General features: G+C 49.9%; 2 protein-coding genes and 1 long non-coding RNA gene across 12 annotated transcripts in view; all 3 read left to right on the forward strand.

The window, feature by feature from the left end:
- Positions 1–19246, forward strand: part of LOC125628606 (uncharacterized) — a 175796-nt gene that overhangs the window by 133537 nt on the left and 23013 nt on the right. For 2 of the 10 annotated variants that reach the window (XM_075123903.1, XM_075123911.1), the window contains exon 1: positions 16635–16752. The exons of 6 other annotated variants lie outside the window; for them this stretch is intronic. Coding sequence is in view for 2 of the 4 variants with exons in the window: in XM_075123900.1 (XP_074980001.1) it covers positions 16621–16752 (132 nt within the window). In the remaining 2 variants the exon portion in view is untranslated. Of the gene's footprint in view, positions 1–16382; positions 16753–19246 lie in introns of those variants that run through there. 2 more of the 10 variants (XM_075123900.1, XM_075123899.1) reach the window with 2 other exon arrangements.
- LOC125628705 (dynein light chain 1, cytoplasmic-like) lies at positions 2499–3865 on the forward strand. The gene is given in 1 exon segment (XM_048833970.2): positions 2499–3865. A coding segment is annotated over 1 exon segment (261 nt). The 5' UTR covers positions 2499–3283; the 3' UTR covers positions 3545–3865.
- On the forward strand, positions 7087–10264 carry LOC142070341 (uncharacterized). Its single transcript, XR_012666299.1, has 2 exons — positions 7087–8907; positions 9526–10264. It is a non-coding gene; the product is annotated as an uncharacterized LOC142070341 (long non-coding RNA).

Below are 19246 nucleotides of genomic sequence, written 5' to 3' on the forward strand. Positions count from 1 at the left end.
CACCCTTCTTTGGGGTTGGTCCTGTCATCTTTTCTGTCAGCTCCTTTCCTTCTGAATCATAGTTGTGTGTGTTCCTCCAGCCAGGAATGTTCATCATCTCCAGGTGGGAGAGAGAGGTTTGATCCCCACAAGCTACACTGAGGCAACAAAGTACCCGTCCCTTACTTCCACTAGGGGTGTACATGGCATTGGCTGCTCAAGTGAGTGATCTTGGTGTGAAAAGACAATTATAGTGGTAGAGCAGATGCAGCCCAGGTGCAGTGTTTGGCATTAACTTTCCCCTTGACCTGACCTAAACTCCATCACTTTTCCTAGTCTAAACAAACCCTGAGCATCATGATTATACTGTTCCCCATTTCAAAGCAATTGTTAGACATCAAGTTCCCCCTTGGGGAACAAATTGTTTCATTCCCAGTTGCTCTGATATTACTTCAGGTTGTGCTGGAGACCAGATATCTTTACTACCATTTTCCTCACTTAAAATATATTGGACTATAACAAAGGGCAGGGAAAAGGAAAAATGTCATTTTGTGCTCTGTAACAACAGAAGAACATGGGTTAAGGTGGAGGGATTCCCTTATTCCCCATCACCATCCCAATCCTCCTGCTGTTGAATTGGTTAGGTCAATATTTTGTCTAAAGGGCTGGGAAGTGGATTCCTTAGTAAATGACTTGTAACTAGGCAAAATACCCATGCATTTGGCTCCCAAAGCAGTTCTGTCCAGGCTCTGAAGGAGGTCGCTCCTGAAGATATCTCCTTCCTAATCAGGTGCATGTTGCCTATTATTTGGGAAATGCAATCCCTATGTAGGTAGAGATGGGGAAAAATGGAAGTGACATTTCTGTTCAGCTTACCCCTGGGAGATCCTGCAAACGTGTAGAAAATGAAATCCATGTTGAATGTGATAGAGCTGCAGAAAGACACCTATTGTTAATAGATACCTGACATTTGGTGTCTTACAGATCTAAGCAGCACCTGAATTTAGTCCCTAATTTAAATCTGTGCCACCAGATTAAAGGAATAAAAGGGCATATTTGGGGGAGTTATACCTCACTATCACGACTGATATGTTGTATGCTAGGTGAAGAATTCTACTCCAGGGAAGTGTAAAATTACTCCAAGGAGGGTCAAAGATATGACAAGAACTCAGGTAGAAATTGCACGTACTAGTGATTGATTTTCACCCCAGAGATGGAAGCTATGGTGACCTGTGGTCCAGGTAAACTATTTTTAGAACGCTGCTACCTAGTTAAGTGGCACTGATCACACTCCTAAAGGATGCCATGATTAAACTGGGCACAACTGTCTTTTACCATTTGGATCCAAAGTTTCAGGAAGCTTAGAGAGTCTCTTAGAATCCTAGAAGATTAGGGTTGGAAGAGACCTCAAGAGGTCATCTAGTCCAACCCCCTGCTTAAAGCAGGCCCAACACCAACTAAATCATCCCAGCCAGGGCTTTGTCAAGCTGGGCCTTAAAAACCTCTCAGGATGGAGATTTCACCACCTCCCTAGGGAACCCATTCTAGTGCTTCACCACCCTCCTAGTGAAATAGTGTTTGCTAATATCCAACCTGAACCTCCCCCACTGCAACTTGAGACCATTGGTCCTCAGTGGTGGCATATGACAGAACAAGAACATCCAAGCACCGTCCTCTCTGGAACACCCTTTCAGGTAGTTGAAGGCTGCTATCAGATCCCCCCTCACTCTTCTGCAGACTAAATAAACCCAGTTCCCTCAGCCACTCCTCGTAAGTCAGGTGCCCCAGCCCCCTGATCATTTTTGTTGCCCTCTGCTGGATTCTCTCCAATTTGTCCACATCCTTTCTGTAGTGGGGGACCCAAAACTGGACGCAGTACTCTCGATGTGGCTTCACCAGTGCCGAATAGATGGGAACAATCAATTCCCTTGGTCTGCTGGCAGTGCTCCTACTAATGCAGCCCAATATGCCATTAGTCTTCTTGGAAACAAGGGCACACTGCTGACTCTATACAGTGCTATAAAATCCCTTCTGGCCAGAGGCAAAACCCTTTCACTTGTAAAGGGTTAAGAAGCTAAGATAACCTCGCTGGCACCTGACCACAACGACCAGTGAGGAGACAAGATACTTTCAAATCTGGAGGGGAGTGGGGAACAAAGGGTTTGTCTGTCTGTGTGATGCTTTTGCTGGGCACATATCAGGAATGCAGCCTCATAACTCCTTAAATTAGTAAATAATCTAGATAGAAATGTGTTAGATTTCCTTTTGTTTAATGGCTGGTAAAATAAGCTGTGGTGGATGGAATGTATATTCCTGTTTTTAAAGTAACAGCTGTGTTAGTCTGTATTCGCAAAAAGAAAAGGAGTACTTGTGGCACCTTAGAGACTAACCAATTTACTTGAGCATAAGCTTTCGTGAGCTACACCACAGTATGCATCCGATGAAGTGAGCTGTAGCTCACGAAAGCTTATGCTCAAATAAATTGGTTAGTCTCTGAGGTGCCACAAGTACTCCTTTTCTTATTCCTGTTTTTGTATCTTTTTGTAACTTAAGGTTTTACCTAGAGTGATTTTCTATTGTGACAAAGTTCCAGCTCTACCTTGGTGGGTCTTGTGCTTATTGACGGATTTGCTCGCCTTGGAGCTTCATGGCAGCCCTCAGCTTGGCCGTTTTTCTGAATTCACAGTCCAGGTCGACTCCTCCTGTGTCTGACCAGGAGTTGGGAGGATTTGGGGGGAACCCGGGCCCGCCCTCTACTCCGTGTTACAGCCCAGGGCCCTGTGGAATGCAGCTGTCTAGAGTGCCTCCTGGAACAGCTGTGCGACAGCTACAAATCCCTGGGCTACTTCCCCATGGCCTCCTCCCTACACCTTCTTTATCCTCACCATAGGACCTTCCTCCTGGTGTCTGATGATGCTTGTACACCTCAGTCCTCCAACAGTCCACATTCTCATTCTCAGCTCCTAGTGCCTCTTGCTCCCAGCTCCTCACACGCATACCACAAACTGAAGTGAGCGCCTTTTTAAAACCCAGGTGCCCTGAGTAGCTTGCCTTAATTGATTCTAGCAGCTTCTTGATTGGCGGCAGGTGTTCTAATCATCCTGTCTTAATTATCTCCAGAAGGTTCCTGATTGTTCTGGAACCTTCTCTGTTACCTTACCCAGGGAAAAGGGACCTACTTAGCCTGGGGCTAATATATCTGCCTTCTATTAGAGCTGGCCGAGCGAGCGCTGGTTGAGAAGCTGCCTGCCCGTGCGCCCCATCCCTTCCATCCGCGCTCGGAGCCGCCCAGCACACGGTAACCATGTGTGATCAAAAGGCTGTGATCAAGAATGCGGATATGTCTGAAGAGATGCAGCAAGATTCAGTGGAGTGTGCCACTTAGGCCCTGGAGAAATAGAACATCGAGAAGGATATTGCAGCTCATATAAAGAAGGAGTTTGACAAGAACTACAACCCCACTTGGCACTGCATTGTGGGAAGGAACTTTGGCAGCTATGTGACTCACGAGTCTAAGCACTTCATCTATTTTCAAGTTGCTATTCTCCTCTTCAAATCTGGTTAGAGCACAGTCTGTGCTATCCAAACTTGCATCGGGTTCCAGGACTGCACACTAATTCTAAATAGAGACTGAAATCTTAAGCCTTCCCCAGGGAACACACCTTGCTCTTCAAGCCTTTTGTTGTGGTGGTAATGGACTGTACCAGTTTGTTTACATTGTGGCTATAAAAAATAGCAAAAAAAAAAAATTACTCTCCTATAGGAATCTGGCCCGACCCTGTAACACTATGTTTTGAATCGGATTACCCTGTAAGGTTTTTACTATCCTGATTTTACAGAGGTGATTCTTTTACCTTTTCTTTAATTAAAATTCTTCTTTTAAGAACCTGATTGATTTTTCATTGTTCTTAAGATCCAAGGGTTTGGGTCTGTGTTTACCTGTACAAATTGGTGAGGACTTTTATCAAGCCTACCCCAGGAAAGGGGGTGCAGGGCTTGGGGGGATATTTTGGGGGAAGATGTCTCCAAGTGGGCTCTTTCCCTATTCTTTGCTTAACGCGCTTGGTGGTGGCAGCATAGGGTTCAAGGACAAGGCAAAGTTTGTACCTTGGAGAAGTTTTTAACCTAAGCTGGTAAGAATAAGCTTAGGGGGTCTTTCATGCAGGTCCCCACATGTGTACCCTAGAGTTCAGAGTGGGGAAGGAACCTTGACAGTGATGGATATGTGATGGTAGCTTTTCTGGATTGCTTTTTGGTTTGGTTTCATTTTTTTCATTTAAGTTTTGTTTTGTTTTTCCAACCAGTTCTTTTTATAGGTGTTGAGGCTCTTTTCCTTTTGAGCACAGCTGTTTAACCCTCAGGCCTGGCTTTGGAAACCTCCTCAGAACTGGCCTTGTGTTTCTTTCATTGTTGATATCTTTGGGGTTCACATCCACAGTACATACGGTTCAGAGCAACAGATACTTTGAGAAACCTGCTGGGTGAAGCAGGCCTTTTACAAATTGACATTGGCCCAAAGTCTGCCTCAATTCAGCTGGATTGGGACACGTCTGTATCAAAGCAGTGGTTCACACCTGATTTGCCCAGTAACCTGGGGGGAAGGGCTGGTAAGATAGGATAAGTAGGAATTGACCACAATAATGTTAAAGGTAAGGGTGGCAGACCTTCACCTTGTAGGTCAGCAAGCCTGTTCTGTTCGTTCCCTCTGACGCATCTGGCACTATTCACTCTTAGGCACACTCATCTAGATGGACCATTGGTCTGACCCGGTATGACCAGTCTTGCATTCTTATGTAAGCCATCTATGGCCTTGTATACGCTGGCTAGTTTCTGCACAGGAAAGGAGTTTTCTGTGGTGTAACTTTTGAGGTGTACACACCGCCAAGCCACTTAGTGCACAGAAACTACGCAGTTGCAGCACTGTAAAAAAGCCACCCCAATGAGAGGCGTAGAGCTTTCTGCACCGGGGCTACAGCGCTGCTATTGGCCTCTGGGAGGGGTCCCACAATCCCTGTTCTCGCCTCTCTGGTCATCTGTTTGAACTCTACTGCACTGCCCTCAGTGACCAACCGAGAACCCCACCCCTGAAATTCCTTGGGAAATTTGAAAGTCCCCTTCCGTTTGCTTGGTGATGCATGCAGTGGTCTCAGCGCATCTTACCAGGTGGCCACGCCTGCTCCACGCTCCAGGCTGTCCCCAGCTTGGAGCAATGGTGTTCTTGTCCCTCCTTCCCGTGGAAGGAAAAGGCCTGGGTAGGGACTGTCGAATCGTCGAAGTCAACGAATGGCTACGCAGGTGGTGTCGGAGAGAAGGCTTTGGATTCTTTGACCATGGGATGGTGTTCCATGAAGGAGGAGTGCTGGGCAGAGACGGGCTCCATCTTACGAATGAGAGGGAAGAGCATCTTTGCCAGCAGGCTGGCTAACCTAGTGAGGAGGGCTTTAAACTAGGTTCACCGGGGGAAGGAGACCAAAGCCCTGAGGTAAGTGGGAAAGCGGGATACCGGGAGGAAGCACAGGCTGGAATGTCTGAGGGGAGGGCTCCTGCCTCATACTGGGAATGAGGGGCGATCAACAGGTTATCTCAAGTGCTTATATACGAATGCACAAAGCCTTGGAAACAAGCAGGGAGAACTGGAGGTCCTGGTGATGTCAAGGAACTATGACGTGATTGGAATAACAGAGACTTGGTGGGATAACTCACATGACTGGAGTACTGTCGTGGATGGTTATAAACTGTTCAGGAAGGACAGGCAGGGCAGAAAAGGTGGGGGAGTAGCACTGTATGTAAGGGAGCAGTATGACTGCTCAGAGCTCCGGTACGAAACTGTAGAAAAACCTGAGTGTCTCTGGATTAAGTTTAGAAGTGTGTGCAACAAGAGTGATGTAGTGGTGGGAGTCTGATATAGACCACCGGACCAGGGGGATGAGGTAGATGAGGCTTTCTTCCGGCAGCTCACGGAAGCTACTAGATCGCATGCCCTGATTCTCATGGGTGACTTTAATTTTCCTGATATCCGCTGGGAGAGCAATACAGCAGTGCATAGACAATCCAGGAAGTTTTTGGAAAGCATAGGGGACAATTTCCTGGCGCAAGTGCTAGAGGAGCCAATTAGGGGGGGCGCTTTTCTTGACCTGCTGCTCACAAACCGGGTAGAATTAGTGGGGGAAGCAAAAGTGGATGGGAATCTGGGAGGCAGTGACCATGAGTTGGTTGAGTTCAGGATCCTGACGCAGGGAAGAAAGGTAAGCAGCAGGATACGGACCCTGGACTTCAGGAAAGCAGACTTCGACTCCCTCAGGGAACGGATGGCCAGGATCCCCTGGGGGACTAACATGAAGGGGAAAGGAGTCCAGGAGAGCTGGCTGTATTTCAAGGAATCCCTGTTGAGGTTACAGGGACAAACCATCCCGATGAGTCGAAAGAATAGTAAATATGGCAGGCGACCAGCTTGGCTTAATGGTGAAATCCTAGTGGATCTTAAACATAAAAAAGAAGCTTACAAGAAGTGGAAGGTTGGACATATGACCAGGGAAGAGTATAAAAATATTGCTCAGGCATGTAGGAATGATATCAGGAGGGCCAAATCGCACCTGGAGCTGCAGCTAGCAAGAGATGTCAAGAGTAACAAGAAGGGTTTCTTCAGGTATGTTGGCAACAAGAAGAAAGCCAAGGAAAGTGTGGGCCCCTTAATGAATGAGGGAGGCAACCTAGTGACAGAGGATGTGGAAAAAGCTAATGTACTCAATGCTTTTTTTGCCTCTGTCTTCACTAACAAGGTCAGCTCCCAGACTGCTGCGCTGGGCATCACAAAATGGGGAAGAGATGGACAGCCCTCTGTGGAGATAGAGGTGGTTAGGGACTATTTAGAAAAGCTGGACGTGCACAAGTCCATGGGGCCGGACGAGTTGCATCCGAGAGTGCTGAAGGAACTGGCGGCTGTGATTGCAGAGCCATTGGCCATTATCTTTGAAAACTTGTGGCGAACGGGGGAAGTCCCGGATGACTGGAAAAAGGCTAATGTAGTGCCCATCTTTAAAAAAGGGAAGAAGGAGGATCCTGGGAACTACAGGCCAGTCAGCCTCACCTCAGTCCCTGGAAAAATCATGGAGCAGGTCCTCAAAGAATCAATCCTGAAGCACTTGCATGAGAGGAAAGTGATCAGGAACAGCCAGCATGGATTCACCAAGGGAAGGTCATGCCTGACTAATCTAATCGCCTTTTATGATGAGATTACTGGTTCTGTGGATGAAGGGAAAGCAGTGGATGTATTGTTTCTTGACTTTAGCAAAGCTTTTGACACGGTCTCCCACAGTATTCTTGTCAGCAAGTTAAGGAAGTATGGGCTGGATGAATGCACTATAAGGTGGGTAGAAAGCTGGCTAGATTGTCGGGCTCAACGGATAGTGATCAATGGCTCCATGTCTAGTTGGCAGCCGGTGTCAAGTGGAGTGCCCCAGGGGTCGGTCCTGGGGCCGGTTTTGTTCAATATCTTCATAAATGATCTGGAGGATGGTGTAGATTGCACTCTCAGCAAATTTGCAGATGATACTAAACTGGGAGGAGTGGTAGATATGCTGGAGGGGAGGGATAGGATACAGAAGGACCTAGACAAATTGGAGGATTGGGCCAAAAGAAATCTGATGAGGTTCAATAAGGATAAGTGCAGGGTCCTGCACTTAGGACGGAAGAATCCAATGCACCGCTACAGACTAGGGGCCGAATGGCTAGGCAGCAGTTCTGCGGAAAAGGACCTAGGGGTGACAGTGGACGAGAAGCTGGATATGAGCCAGCAGTGTGCCCTTGTTGCCAAGAAGGCCAATGGCATTTTGGGATGTATAAGTAGGGGCATAGCGAGCAGATGGAGGGACGTGATCGTTCCCCTCTATTCGACATTGGTGAGGCCTCATCTGGAGTACTGTGTCCAGTTTTGGGCCCCACGCTACAAGAAGGATGTGGATAAATTGGAGAGAGTCCAGCGAAGGGCAACAAAAATGATTAGGGGTCTAGAACACATGACTTATGAGGAGAGGCTGAGGGAGCTGGGATTGTTTAGTCTGCAGAAGAGAAGAATGAGGGGGGATTTGATAGCTGCTTTCAACTACCTGAAAGGGGGTTCCAAAGAGGATGGATCTAGACTGTTCTCAGTGGTAGCAGATGACAGGACAAGGACTAATGGTCTCAAGCTGCAGTGGGGGAGGTTTAGATTGGATATTAGGAAAAACTTTTTCACTATGAGGGTGGTGAAACACTGGAATGCGTTACCTAGGGAGGTGGTAGAATCTCCTTCCTTAGAGGTTTTTAAGGCCCGGCTTGACAAAGCCCTGGCTGGGATGATTTAACTGGGAATTGGTCCTGCTTCGAGCAGGGGGTTGGACTAGATGACCTTCTGGGGTCCCTTCCAACCCTGATATTCTATGATTCAGTGACGAGCTGCTGAATCTCATCGGTATTTGGGGAGAGGAGGCTGTCCAGTCCCAGCTGCGCTCCAGCCATAGGAATTATGATACCTATGGACAGATTTCACAATGCATCAGAGAAAGAGACCATGTCCGGGGCACACTGCAGGCCAAAGTGAAGGAGCTGTGAAATGCCTACCACAAGAGCAGGAGGCAAACCACCACTCCAGTGATGCACCCATGAGCTGCTGGTATTACAAAGAGTTGGATGCGATACTCAGTTGTGACCTCATCTCCACTATGAAGCCTACTGTGAATACTTCTGTGACTTGTGTGCCAGTTGAGAGTGGACTGAGCCAAAAGGAGGAAATCTTGGATGAGGCTATGGAGGCCGAGCAGGATCCAGAGGCAGAGGAGGACTCAGAGGCCAGAGATGCATGCAGCCAGGAGTTCTTCTCTGCCCCAGAGGAGACAAGCCAGTCACAGCTGTCGGAGCTTGGCAAAGCGCAAACAGGAGAGGAGGCCCCTGGTAAATGGCTTTGATTTTGGGAATCACTGAAATGAGTTGGGGGCAGGAGGGTTGCACATAGCAGGCCTGTGTCTGTATGATGTGTGTACCACCACATGCCCAGTCTGAGCAGCAGAACAGGTGTTGATTGACTCCCTCACTTCTGCTTTGTTTCTTGCCCAATTAAGGGTAACTTTCCTGTGCCACTCTGCTGTCACAGGGAGGGTCATGGGAGACCATTGCTGCACACAGGCATGTGACATACAAGCCAGGGCAGAAGCCGCAGTCTTGGAGAAGACCCTCCCTTGATTTCCTGCTTGCCCTCTTCAATGAGATATTTTCTGTAATGAATACAGCCTGTGGAAAACGTGGGCACAGGAATGATTATGAGCCCCCCCGCCCATTGCTTTCTCTCCCCAAGAGCCACGTGCCCAGTGTACAGTACGGTCCTGGAACAGTGATTTCCACTTCCCCTGCTATTACCATTTTGGGGGTCTTGTGGCTCGTGTGTGCTTGCTTGGGGTCAGCCAGTTAGTGATAAGTATGTGAATAGTGGCTGTGTTTTTAAATCACTGAATCAGTCATCTGTGTGTTGTAAACAATACTGCTTCTGTAAAATGTTGCATTTTGGCTTCGCAGATAAGATGCTGGGAGCCCAGCCTCCTTCTTATCACCAGCTGAACAGCTACACCGATTTAGAAAGCAGCCCTGAAGAACTAAAGAGAACTTTCTGCATGACGTCATGATGCACTCCACAGCCGAAAAACAAGAGTTGAAGGAGTGGCTGAACAGCGAGAAAAGGGACCGAAAGGAGAACGGGGTGCGCCAGAATGAAGCCATGGAGCAGCTCTTAATCTTTATGGAGTGCCAAGCGGACACTCTCCAAGTGCTACTAGCACTGAAAACTGAGCAGCTCTGCTCCTGTCCTCCCCTGCAGCCACTGTGGCAAAACTCTTTCCCATGCGCGACCCCCCCTCTCCGCCCCGACAATGCCAACACACTCTTATCAACCTCCTGGCTACAATCTGTACCCGCTGCATTCCACTCCTTCCCCATGACAGTCCAGCCCTGCGGGTGCCCAGTACCCCATGCACTCAACACCCATCCCTCTGCAGTTTATTCCTGCTGAAGTACAGTGCCCACTGCACTGTACTTCAAAGGAGAAGTTTGCATATGATACCTGCCCATACACAAATCTTTAACGGTCCCAGGACCCCACTTCCTCATGGGACCCTCCCTTCCCCCACTCCTCACAGTCCTGATTTTTGTTGTTGGTTGTTTGTCTCTCTCCTCCGGTTGTTGTTTTTTAATAAAAGAATAGTTGTGCTTTGAAAGCAACCTTTATTCCATTAATTAAAAGGAAACAGAGCCCTGAAAAGCAACGCACAATTTTCTTAAGCCTTCATAGTGCATCGTCTGCACCAATCACAGTCACCTCCTAGCATTGCACTCCCGTGCATAGCAACAAATGTTAGTGGCTTTCAGCTTCAAATTGCTGCCTCAAGCGATCCCTGATTCTTTTGGGCCCATGTTGTGCCCCTCTAATAGCCCTGGTCTCTGGCTGTTCAAATTCAGCCTCCAGGCACTGAGCCTCAGCGGTCCAGCCCTGAGTGAAGCTTTCACCCTTCCCTTCACAAATATTATGGTGCGTACAGCATGCGGCTATAAGCATAGGAATATTGTCATCGGCCAGGTCCCGCCTCCCGTATAGGCGGTGCCAGAGGGCCTTTAAACAGCCGAAAGCACACTCACCAGTCATTCTGCACTTGCTCAGCCTGTTGAACAATTCCTTGCTGTTGTCAAGGTACCCCATGTATGGCTTCATAAGCCACGGCATTAAGGGGTAGGTGGGGTTTCCCAGGATCACAACGGCCATTTCGACTTCCCCTACAGTGATCTTCTGATACCGGAAGAAAGTCCCTTCTTGCAGCTTCCTGAACAGGCCAGTGTTCCAAAAGATGCATGCACCTTTCTTGACCAGCCTTACTTAATGTCTGGAGGATCCTTATTGATCTGGAGGATGGCGTGGACTGCACCCTCAGCAAGTTTGCAGATGACACTAAACTGGGAGCAGTGGTAGATACGCTGGAGGTTAGGGATAGGATACAGAGGGCCCTAGACAAATTAGAGGATTGGGCCAAAAGAAATCTGATGAGGTTCAACAAGGACAAGTGCAGAGTCCTGCACTTAGGACGGAAGAATCCAATCCACCGCTACAGACTAGGGACCGAATGGCTCGGCAGCAGTGCGGCAGAAAAGGACCTAGGGGTGACAGTGGACGAGAAGCTGGATATGAGTCAGCAGGGTGCCCTTGCTGCCAAGAAGGCCAATGGCATTTTGGGATGTATAAGTAGGGGCATTGCCAGCAGATCGAGGGACGTGATCATTCCTCTCTATTCAACATTGGTGAGGCCTCATCTGGAGTACTGTATCCAGTTTTGGGCCCCACACTACAAGGAGGATGTGGAAAAATTGGAAAGTATCCAGCGGAGTCGAAAAAAAATGATTAGGGGACTGGAACACATGACTTATGAGGAGAGGCTGAGGGAACTGGGATTGTTTAGCCTGCAGAAGAGAAGAATGAGGGGGGATTTGATAGCTGCTTTCAACTACCTGAAAGGGGGTTCCAAAGAGGATGGATCTAGACTGTTCTCAGTGGTAGCAGATGACAGGACAAGGAGTAATGGTCTCAAGTTGCCATGGGGGAGGTTTAGGTTGAATATTAGGAAAAACTTTTTCAATAGGAGGGTGATGAAACACTGAAATGCGTTACCTAGGGAGGTGGTGGAATCTCCTTCCTTAGAAGTTTTTAAGGCCCGGCTTGAGAAAGCCCTGGCTGGGATGATTTAGTTGGGGTTGGTCCTGCTTTGAGCAGGGGGTTGGACTAGATGACCTCCAGAGGTCCCTTCCAACCCTGAAAATCTATGATTCTATGAAATGCCCACGGTGATCCACAAGCACCTGGAGAACCATAGAGAAATACCCCTTCCTAACAGTGTACTCGGTGGCTAGGTGGTCTGGTGCCAGAATTGGAATATGCATGCAATCTATCGCCCCTCCGCAGTTAGGGAAGCCCATTTATGCAAAGCCATCCACAATGTCACTCATGTTGCCCAGGGTCAGTGTCTTTCGGAGCATGATGCAATTAGTGGCCCTGCACACTTCCAGTAACACGTGTCCAGTGGTCGACTTTCCCACGCCAAACTGGTTAGCAACTGCTAGCAGTCTGGAGTAGCCAGCTTCCAGAGTACAACTGCCATTGTCAAGGTTCCTCCCCCACTCTGAACTCTAGGGTACAGATGTGGGGACCTGCATGAAAAACCTCCTAAGCTTATCTTTACCAGCTTAGGTCAAAACTTCCCCAAGGTACAAAATATTCCACCCGTTGTCCTTGGACTGGCCGCTACCACCACCAAACTAATACTGGTTACTGGGGAAGAGCTGTTTGGACGCGTCTTTCCCCCCCAAATACTTCCCAAAACCTTGCACCCCACTTCCTGGACAAGGTTTGGTAAAAAGCCTCACCAATTTGCCTAGGTGACTACAGACCCAGACCCTTGGATCTTAAGAACAATGAACAATCCTCCCAACACTTGCACCCCCCCTTTCCTGGGAAATGTTGGATAAAAAGCCTCACCAATTTGCATAGGTGACCACAGACCCAAACCCTTGGATCTGAGAACAATGAAAAAGCATTCAGTTTTTACAAGAAGACTTTTAATAAAAAATAGAAGTAAATAGAAATAAAGAAATCCCCCCTGTAAAATCAGGATGGTAGATATCTTACAGGGTAATTAGATTCAAAAACATAGAGAACCCCTCTAGGCAAAACCTTAAGTTACAAAAAAGATGCACAGACAGAAATAGTTATTCTATTCAGCACAATGCTTTTCTCAGCCATTTAAAGAAATCATAATCTAACACATACCTAGCTAGATTACTTACTAAAAGTTCTAAGACTCCATTCCTGTTCTGTCCCTGGCAAGAAGCAGCATACAGACAGACACAGACCCTTTGTTTCTCTCCCTCCTCCCAGCTTTTGAAAGTATCTTGTCTCCTCATTGGTCATTTTGGTCAGGTGCCAGCGAGGTTACCTTTAGCTTCTTAACCCTTTACAGGTGAGAGGAGCTTTCCCCTGGCCAGGAGGGATTTCAAAGGGGTTTACCCTTCCCTTTATATTTATGACAGCCATGCTCTTCTCCAATGACAGGGCAGCTCTCGTTCTCTTGTACTTGTGCTCCAGAGCTGGGGTGAGCTCATCACACAGTCCCATGAAGGTGGCTTTCCTCATCCAAAAGCTCTGCAGCCACTGCTCATCATCCCTCGTGTGCATGACGATGTGATCCCACCACTAAGTGCTTGTTTACCGAGCCCAAAAGCGGCGTTCCACTGTGGTCAGCGCCTCTGTGAATGCCGCAAGCAATCTCATGTGTAGCTATTTGATTGGAGAGATCAATGTCGAACTCCTCTTTCCTTTGTAGTTTAAGGAATAACACCACTGCCACTCATGAGGTGTTAGTGAGAGTGAGCATCATCTTGGTCAACAGTGCGGGATCCATTCCTGCAGTCTGAAAGAGGCAGGGTGTGCAGTACACAAACCGTTGAAAGATGGTACCAAATGCAGATGGAAGCACAGGGATTACTGTGATGTGAAGCAATGCATCATGGGGCATTGGGACAGGACCCAGGATGCCCCACAACCCCCTCTGCCTTCCCACAACTCTTAGTGGCAGAAAAGGAAGCGATGCTCAGTGCAATAGCTGCCCAGAGTGCACCGCTCTGAACACCTCTGCAAGTGCCACAAGTGTGAACACGCTATTGCACAGGTAGCTGACAGTGTGAACACACAATAGCAGTTACACTTCAGCGCTCTCTGAGGCGAGAGGGCGAGTTGAAGTATTAGCTACACAATAGTGAAATCTAAGTAGAAAACTGTAATTAGCTTTGAGGTTGTAGGCAAAATATAAGCAATAATTTAGTTTTGGTATTGAAATATTCAGCTGGCTAAATCTGGGTTGCATTGCCTGGGTAAAAATCTCTGATTGGGGTTTTGGCATCACTAAATATACACTTGCCTTCTTGGGTTGCTCTTTTAGGATTTATAAGGGTTGATTTTCTGCTGTATTAATCTGATGGTTTGATTAAATTGATGGCTTGATTCCAATGCAATATCCTCGTTAACTCACTGATTTACTGATTTGACCTGAACTTTATCACTGTATTGTTTAACCCTTAGCTGCGTGGTGTCCATAGTCATTTAGCCTTAGTGATGGGAGCTCTTGGATTTATTTGTTCATGTTAATAAAGCATGTAAGCGGGATATTGAGTCATTTCTTTCAATAAGCAACAGGGGCTGTAACTCCAGAGCTCAGGAGCAATCTACTCAGGGGTGATGCAGCAGAAAAAAGCTGGGCACTGATTTCCCCACTTATTTCTCCTTATCCCCTTTTGGTCTCCCTCCCCCTGCCCTCTGGCAGGGAGACTTGGTCACTTCCCTGCTCCTAGGGGCGCTCACACTCCCGGAGCTGGATTGGCCCCTGTGAGTGCTAATAGGAGCGAGAGCCTGGTTGTGGGACAGTCCCTGCAGCGGCTCTGGGACACACAGAGGCAGGAGGAGGAGCAGAGATGGGGCTACTTCCCACGTCAGAAAGTCCCTGGCCTGGTGAGTGCGGCAGCTGCAGCCTGGGTTGGGCTTGAAGGAGGCAGGAAGGGGCCCGGGGAGTGGGGGGCTGGTAGGAAGGAGGGCAGGAAAAGAGTCGTGGGGCAGATCCCGGAGGCGGGGCTCTGTACGGTACGAGACACTACCGGTGCTGCTGGCTCCAGTGTGAGCTGGGAGCCCGGGCTGAGCTCCAGGCTGTTCCTGCGGCCCCAGTGGGGCTGGTCCAGGGACAGGTTTTCACTGAAGCACTTTCTGTGCCCATCTGGGGTGGGGACTTTCTCCAGCTGGACCCAGTCCCAGGCTCTGCTGCCCCCGGCCAGGAGCTGCAGGCACCAGGGGCCAGAGAGACCCCAGGGCCAGCACTGGGCGGGCAGGACAGAGACTCCGCACAAAGGCTCTGGGAGCAGCAGGTCTCGCAGCCCCTTTGGATCTGCTCCCGGGCGGGGAACGTGCCTGGGCGGGGCCTGGACAGTGATGGAGCCACTGCCCGCACGTGGCCTCAGGTGTCGTGTGAGAAACTGCCCCCTGTAGGAATTTGGTACTGAGGGTGCACTGAGCATCCTCACATGAACTGAGCATGCTCAGTAACATCTGCTGAAGCCACTTCCCTTCACCCTGCCCTGACTTGGAATCAGAGTCTGCGGACTGCTATATACAGGGGTTCAAAAGGGGCAAGGGGGGAAATCAGAGGAGGGGGGTGGCCAGGACCTGAGGAGGGGGTGAAAATTGACTCGTAAGGTGGGTCAAGCAACTGGGAGGGGCAAAATCCGGCATGGGGCGGGGAGGAGCTGCCAGACGGTGACAGAGGGCAAAACCCCAGCACAGAGAGGGGCAGAGGGGTAACAGTTACCTTGGTGGACTGAGACCCCAGTGTTTGCAAAAATGGGGGGGAGGGGGCAGAGGGGCTTCTTTATTTCCCCTCCCACAGGCAGCATCTCTCAGGGTGGGCTGGGTTCTTAAAGGCACAGGCATCCCCATGCCCATCACTGCAGCGCCTCTCTGCCCGACGTTACCTACTGCGATGCCGTAGGAGACTTGATTCCGCGGAATACTTTACAGAAACACAGAACCCCTTGTCAGCGTGTCCGACTGCGTAAAGTCTCGTAGCCGTTCACAAAATTTGTCTTCTCTGCTCCCGGGATTCCCTGAAATCCTCTTATCACTTCATCATTCAGCGTTGTTATTGCGCAGATGCATGTCATTCTGCTGTTTCCTTTAGAGTTTACCACGAAGTCCTCGCTGAAAGCACGCAGCAGTGAGGACTTGCTCTTTCCAGCAACGGCACCTGCGTTTCCAGCATTGCGCTTGCGATGGTTTTTACTGAGATTTCTAATTGGGCATTTTTAATTCCAACTTTTTCTTCTTCTGTCTAGAGCAGAAGTTTATTCCGCTGGATCCTCTGACTCCCAGCCTGGCTGACTTTCTCGGCCGCTCTCAAAACCTTTTTTTAATTCAGTCCGCCAAGGGTGGTTGCCTTTTGCCTCTCAGCCCAGCCCTTGGTGTTTTCCCGCTGGCCATGGCTTGTGTGTGGAGCCGGAGTCGCACGTACCCCACAAAGGCGGTTATATCTCTCGCCTCACAGCCGTCTCCATGGGGCTGGCGCGAGCACCAGAGTCCGCCTGAGGCGCGGGAAGGCGCCGGCGGGGGCGGGGCTAGGAGGACGGTTGGACCCGGGGGCGGGGCCGAGGGGCGGTTGGACGCGGGGGCGGGGCTAGGAGGACGGTTGGAGCCGGGGGCGGGGCCGGGGGGGCGGTTGGACGCGGGGGCGGGGCTAGGAGGACGGTTGGACCCGGGGGCGGGGCCCGGGGGGGCGGTTGGTTCGAGCCCCAGCGGGCGGGACGCGCGGGCACCAGAGTCCGCCTGAGGCGCGGGCAGGCGCCGGCGGGGGCGGGTCAGGCTGACCCCGGGGCCCGCCCTGCCCTGGGCCGGAGGAGGCGGAAGCGGCGCCCGGGGCAGGCTGGGAGATGTAGTGCCTGACTCCCCCCGGGAGCGGAAGTGACGTCGGAGGGGGGAGGCGGAGCCGGGCTGGGCTCGCGCGGGGCCGGGGAGCGGTTGGGGCCGTTGGAGCTCTGGGCATGCGCAGATCGCGGGGGCGGCGCGAGACCTTCGTTAACCCCCCCGTGCCCGGCCCGGGCCCCGCTCCCGCCGGAGCCGCCCTGGGGCCGCCCCGGGCTCCGCCCGCCCCGCTGCGGCGCTGCAGCCTCCAGGTACCGGAGCGACCCCGGGGGGGCCGGGCGGTGACTCTGCCCCGGGTCCGGGGGGGGGACCCGGCCTCTCGCAGCGCCGGGATCTGCCCCCGGGGGGGCCGGGCGGGGGGGGACCGGGGAAAAATGTCGGCGCGGCCCGGACGTGGCCGGGGGGCGGAGGAGCCGGGCCCCCCCGGGGAGCGGGGAGAGGCGGGGGGGGGGGGCTGAGATCCCCTCGGATTTACCGCTGCCCCCTCCCCTGGGACCCCCCCGCTCCCGCCCTGCCCCCTTTCTGTCCCCATAGCGAGCAGCAGCCGGGGTGACCCCCCCTTCCCCCACCTCCCTGAGACGGGCTCTGCCCCCCCCCGTACCCCGTTTCCTCCCCCCTCCGCCCGTGGCCAGTTCAGGTCTCTGGTCTGGGGGATCCCTGGCCCCCCATTTTCCCTGCAGGGACGTGTCCTTCGCCTGTGCCCCGTGTTCTCCTCCCTTGTGAAATACCGACAGCAAATCCTTGGCGATCTTCCCGCTTCCCCCCCCAGGTGTCGGACTGAGGTCAGGAGCCCCCCCCGTGTGCCGGGCGCGGCACAGACCCTGACCGAGTTTGGGGCCCTCGTTGCGCCAGGGACTGCCCGCGCCCCGACCGAGAGCAGGGACCTTGTCGGGCCGGGGGCCACAGGGGCCCTGGCTGAGCTCCGGGCCCCTGTTCTGCCAGGCCCGGCAGAGACCCCAACACGGGTCAGACCCCGCTGTTGTGACAGGCGCTGTGGAGACCCCAACGGAGATCTGCGCCTACCATGGATTTATATAAGGGCAATAAGATAGTCTCTGTCTTATTCTCTATCCCTTTTTTAATGATTCCTAACATCCCATTTGCTTTTTTGACTGCCGCTGCACACTGCGTGGACGTCTTCAGAGAACTATCCACGATGGCGCCAAGATCTTTCTCCTGATTAGTTGTAGCTAAATTTAGCCCCCTCATATTTGTATGCATAGTTGGGGTTATTTTTTCCAATGTGCATTACTTTACATTTATCCACATTAAATTTCATATGCCATTTTGTTGCCCAATCATTTAGTTTTGTAAGATCTTTCTGAAGTTCTTCATAGTCTGCTTTGCTCTTAACTATCTTGAGGAGTTTACTATCGTCTGCAAACTTGGCCACTTCACCGTTTACCCCTTTCTTCAGATCACTTATGAATAAGTTGAATAGGATTGGTCCTAGGACTGACCCTTGGGGACCACCACTAGTTACCCCTCTCCATTCTGAAATTTTATCATTTATTCCTACCCTTTGTTCCCTGTCTTTTAATCAATTCTCAATCCATGGAAAGATCTTTCCTCTTATGCCATGACAACTTAATTTACGTAGGAGCCTTTGGTGAGGGACCTTGTCAAAGGCTGTCTGGAAATCTAAGTACACTATGTCCACTGGATCCCCCTGGTCCACATGCTTGTTGAGCCCCTCAAAGAATGCTAATAGATTAGTAAGACATGATCTCCCTTTACAGAAACCATGTTGACTTTTGCCCAACCATTTATGTTCTTCTATGTCTCTGATAATTTTATTCTTTACTATTGTTTCAACTAATTTGCCCAATACTGACGTTAGACTTACCGGTCTGTAATTGCCGGGATCACCTCTAGAGCCCTTCTTAAATATTGGCGTTACATTAGCTATCTTCCAGTCATTTTATTGTAAAGCATTTAGGCTGCTTTTGTAGATAGGTGTTAATCATCTGTCCTCTTCCTAGAGTTCTGAGGAGGTTATATGAGTATTTTTAAAGAGTGCAGACTGCAGATTAGGTTGCAGTGAGGTCTTCATAAGCGCAGGATCAGGCTCTAAACTACTGTCAAGTCCACACAGTGAACAAACTGAAAAAACCACTTTGATCTTTCTGTTTTAGTGATCTTATGGGTAAATTACAACAATCCAAGGTTAAAAGAAATAGATCTGTGATTTTATTTTGATTGGTTTGGCTTTAAGAAGCTGCTTTCATGTTATTTACTCTCTCTTAGATACTGACCCTGTAAACAGTCATGCATGTGGAGGGCTCCCATGCAGAGGTGGTTTCAGGATTGGGGCTTTAGTGAATGAATACTGGAGCAAAACCAGGTGGATAGGTCTAGCTCATGACATTGGCCTGGTTACATTTCAAACAAAGTTTCCATAGGTGTTAATGGCTTAAAGTAAGAAACACAAGGATTCTATTAACAACATAATTCTTTTGGAGTATTGTAGGTATCTGAAAACTGTGATCTTAATGATTTTTTTAAAAAATATCCTGTGTTACTAATCAATAGGTGGTAAATAGTTAAAACTGGAAGAACTTTACCATGGATTCTGTTTATTTGTTTGGCCTTTCAATTGGAGTTGGATTCCAGACAAGTGATTTCCATTAAGTTTTAGAATTTGTTTGGGGAGAGGTATTGGAAACCATTAAAGCCAGATCTTTGCTATCTGGTATAGTTCCCTGTGACGAAGTGGGACTGTTCTTAATGTTTCCTCTGAATACT

This window comes from Caretta caretta, chromosome 28, assembly GCF_965140235.1.
Source record: "Caretta caretta isolate rCarCar2 chromosome 28, rCarCar1.hap1, whole genome shotgun sequence".
Classification (NCBI taxonomy): Eukaryota; Metazoa; Chordata; order Testudines; family Cheloniidae; genus Caretta; species Caretta caretta.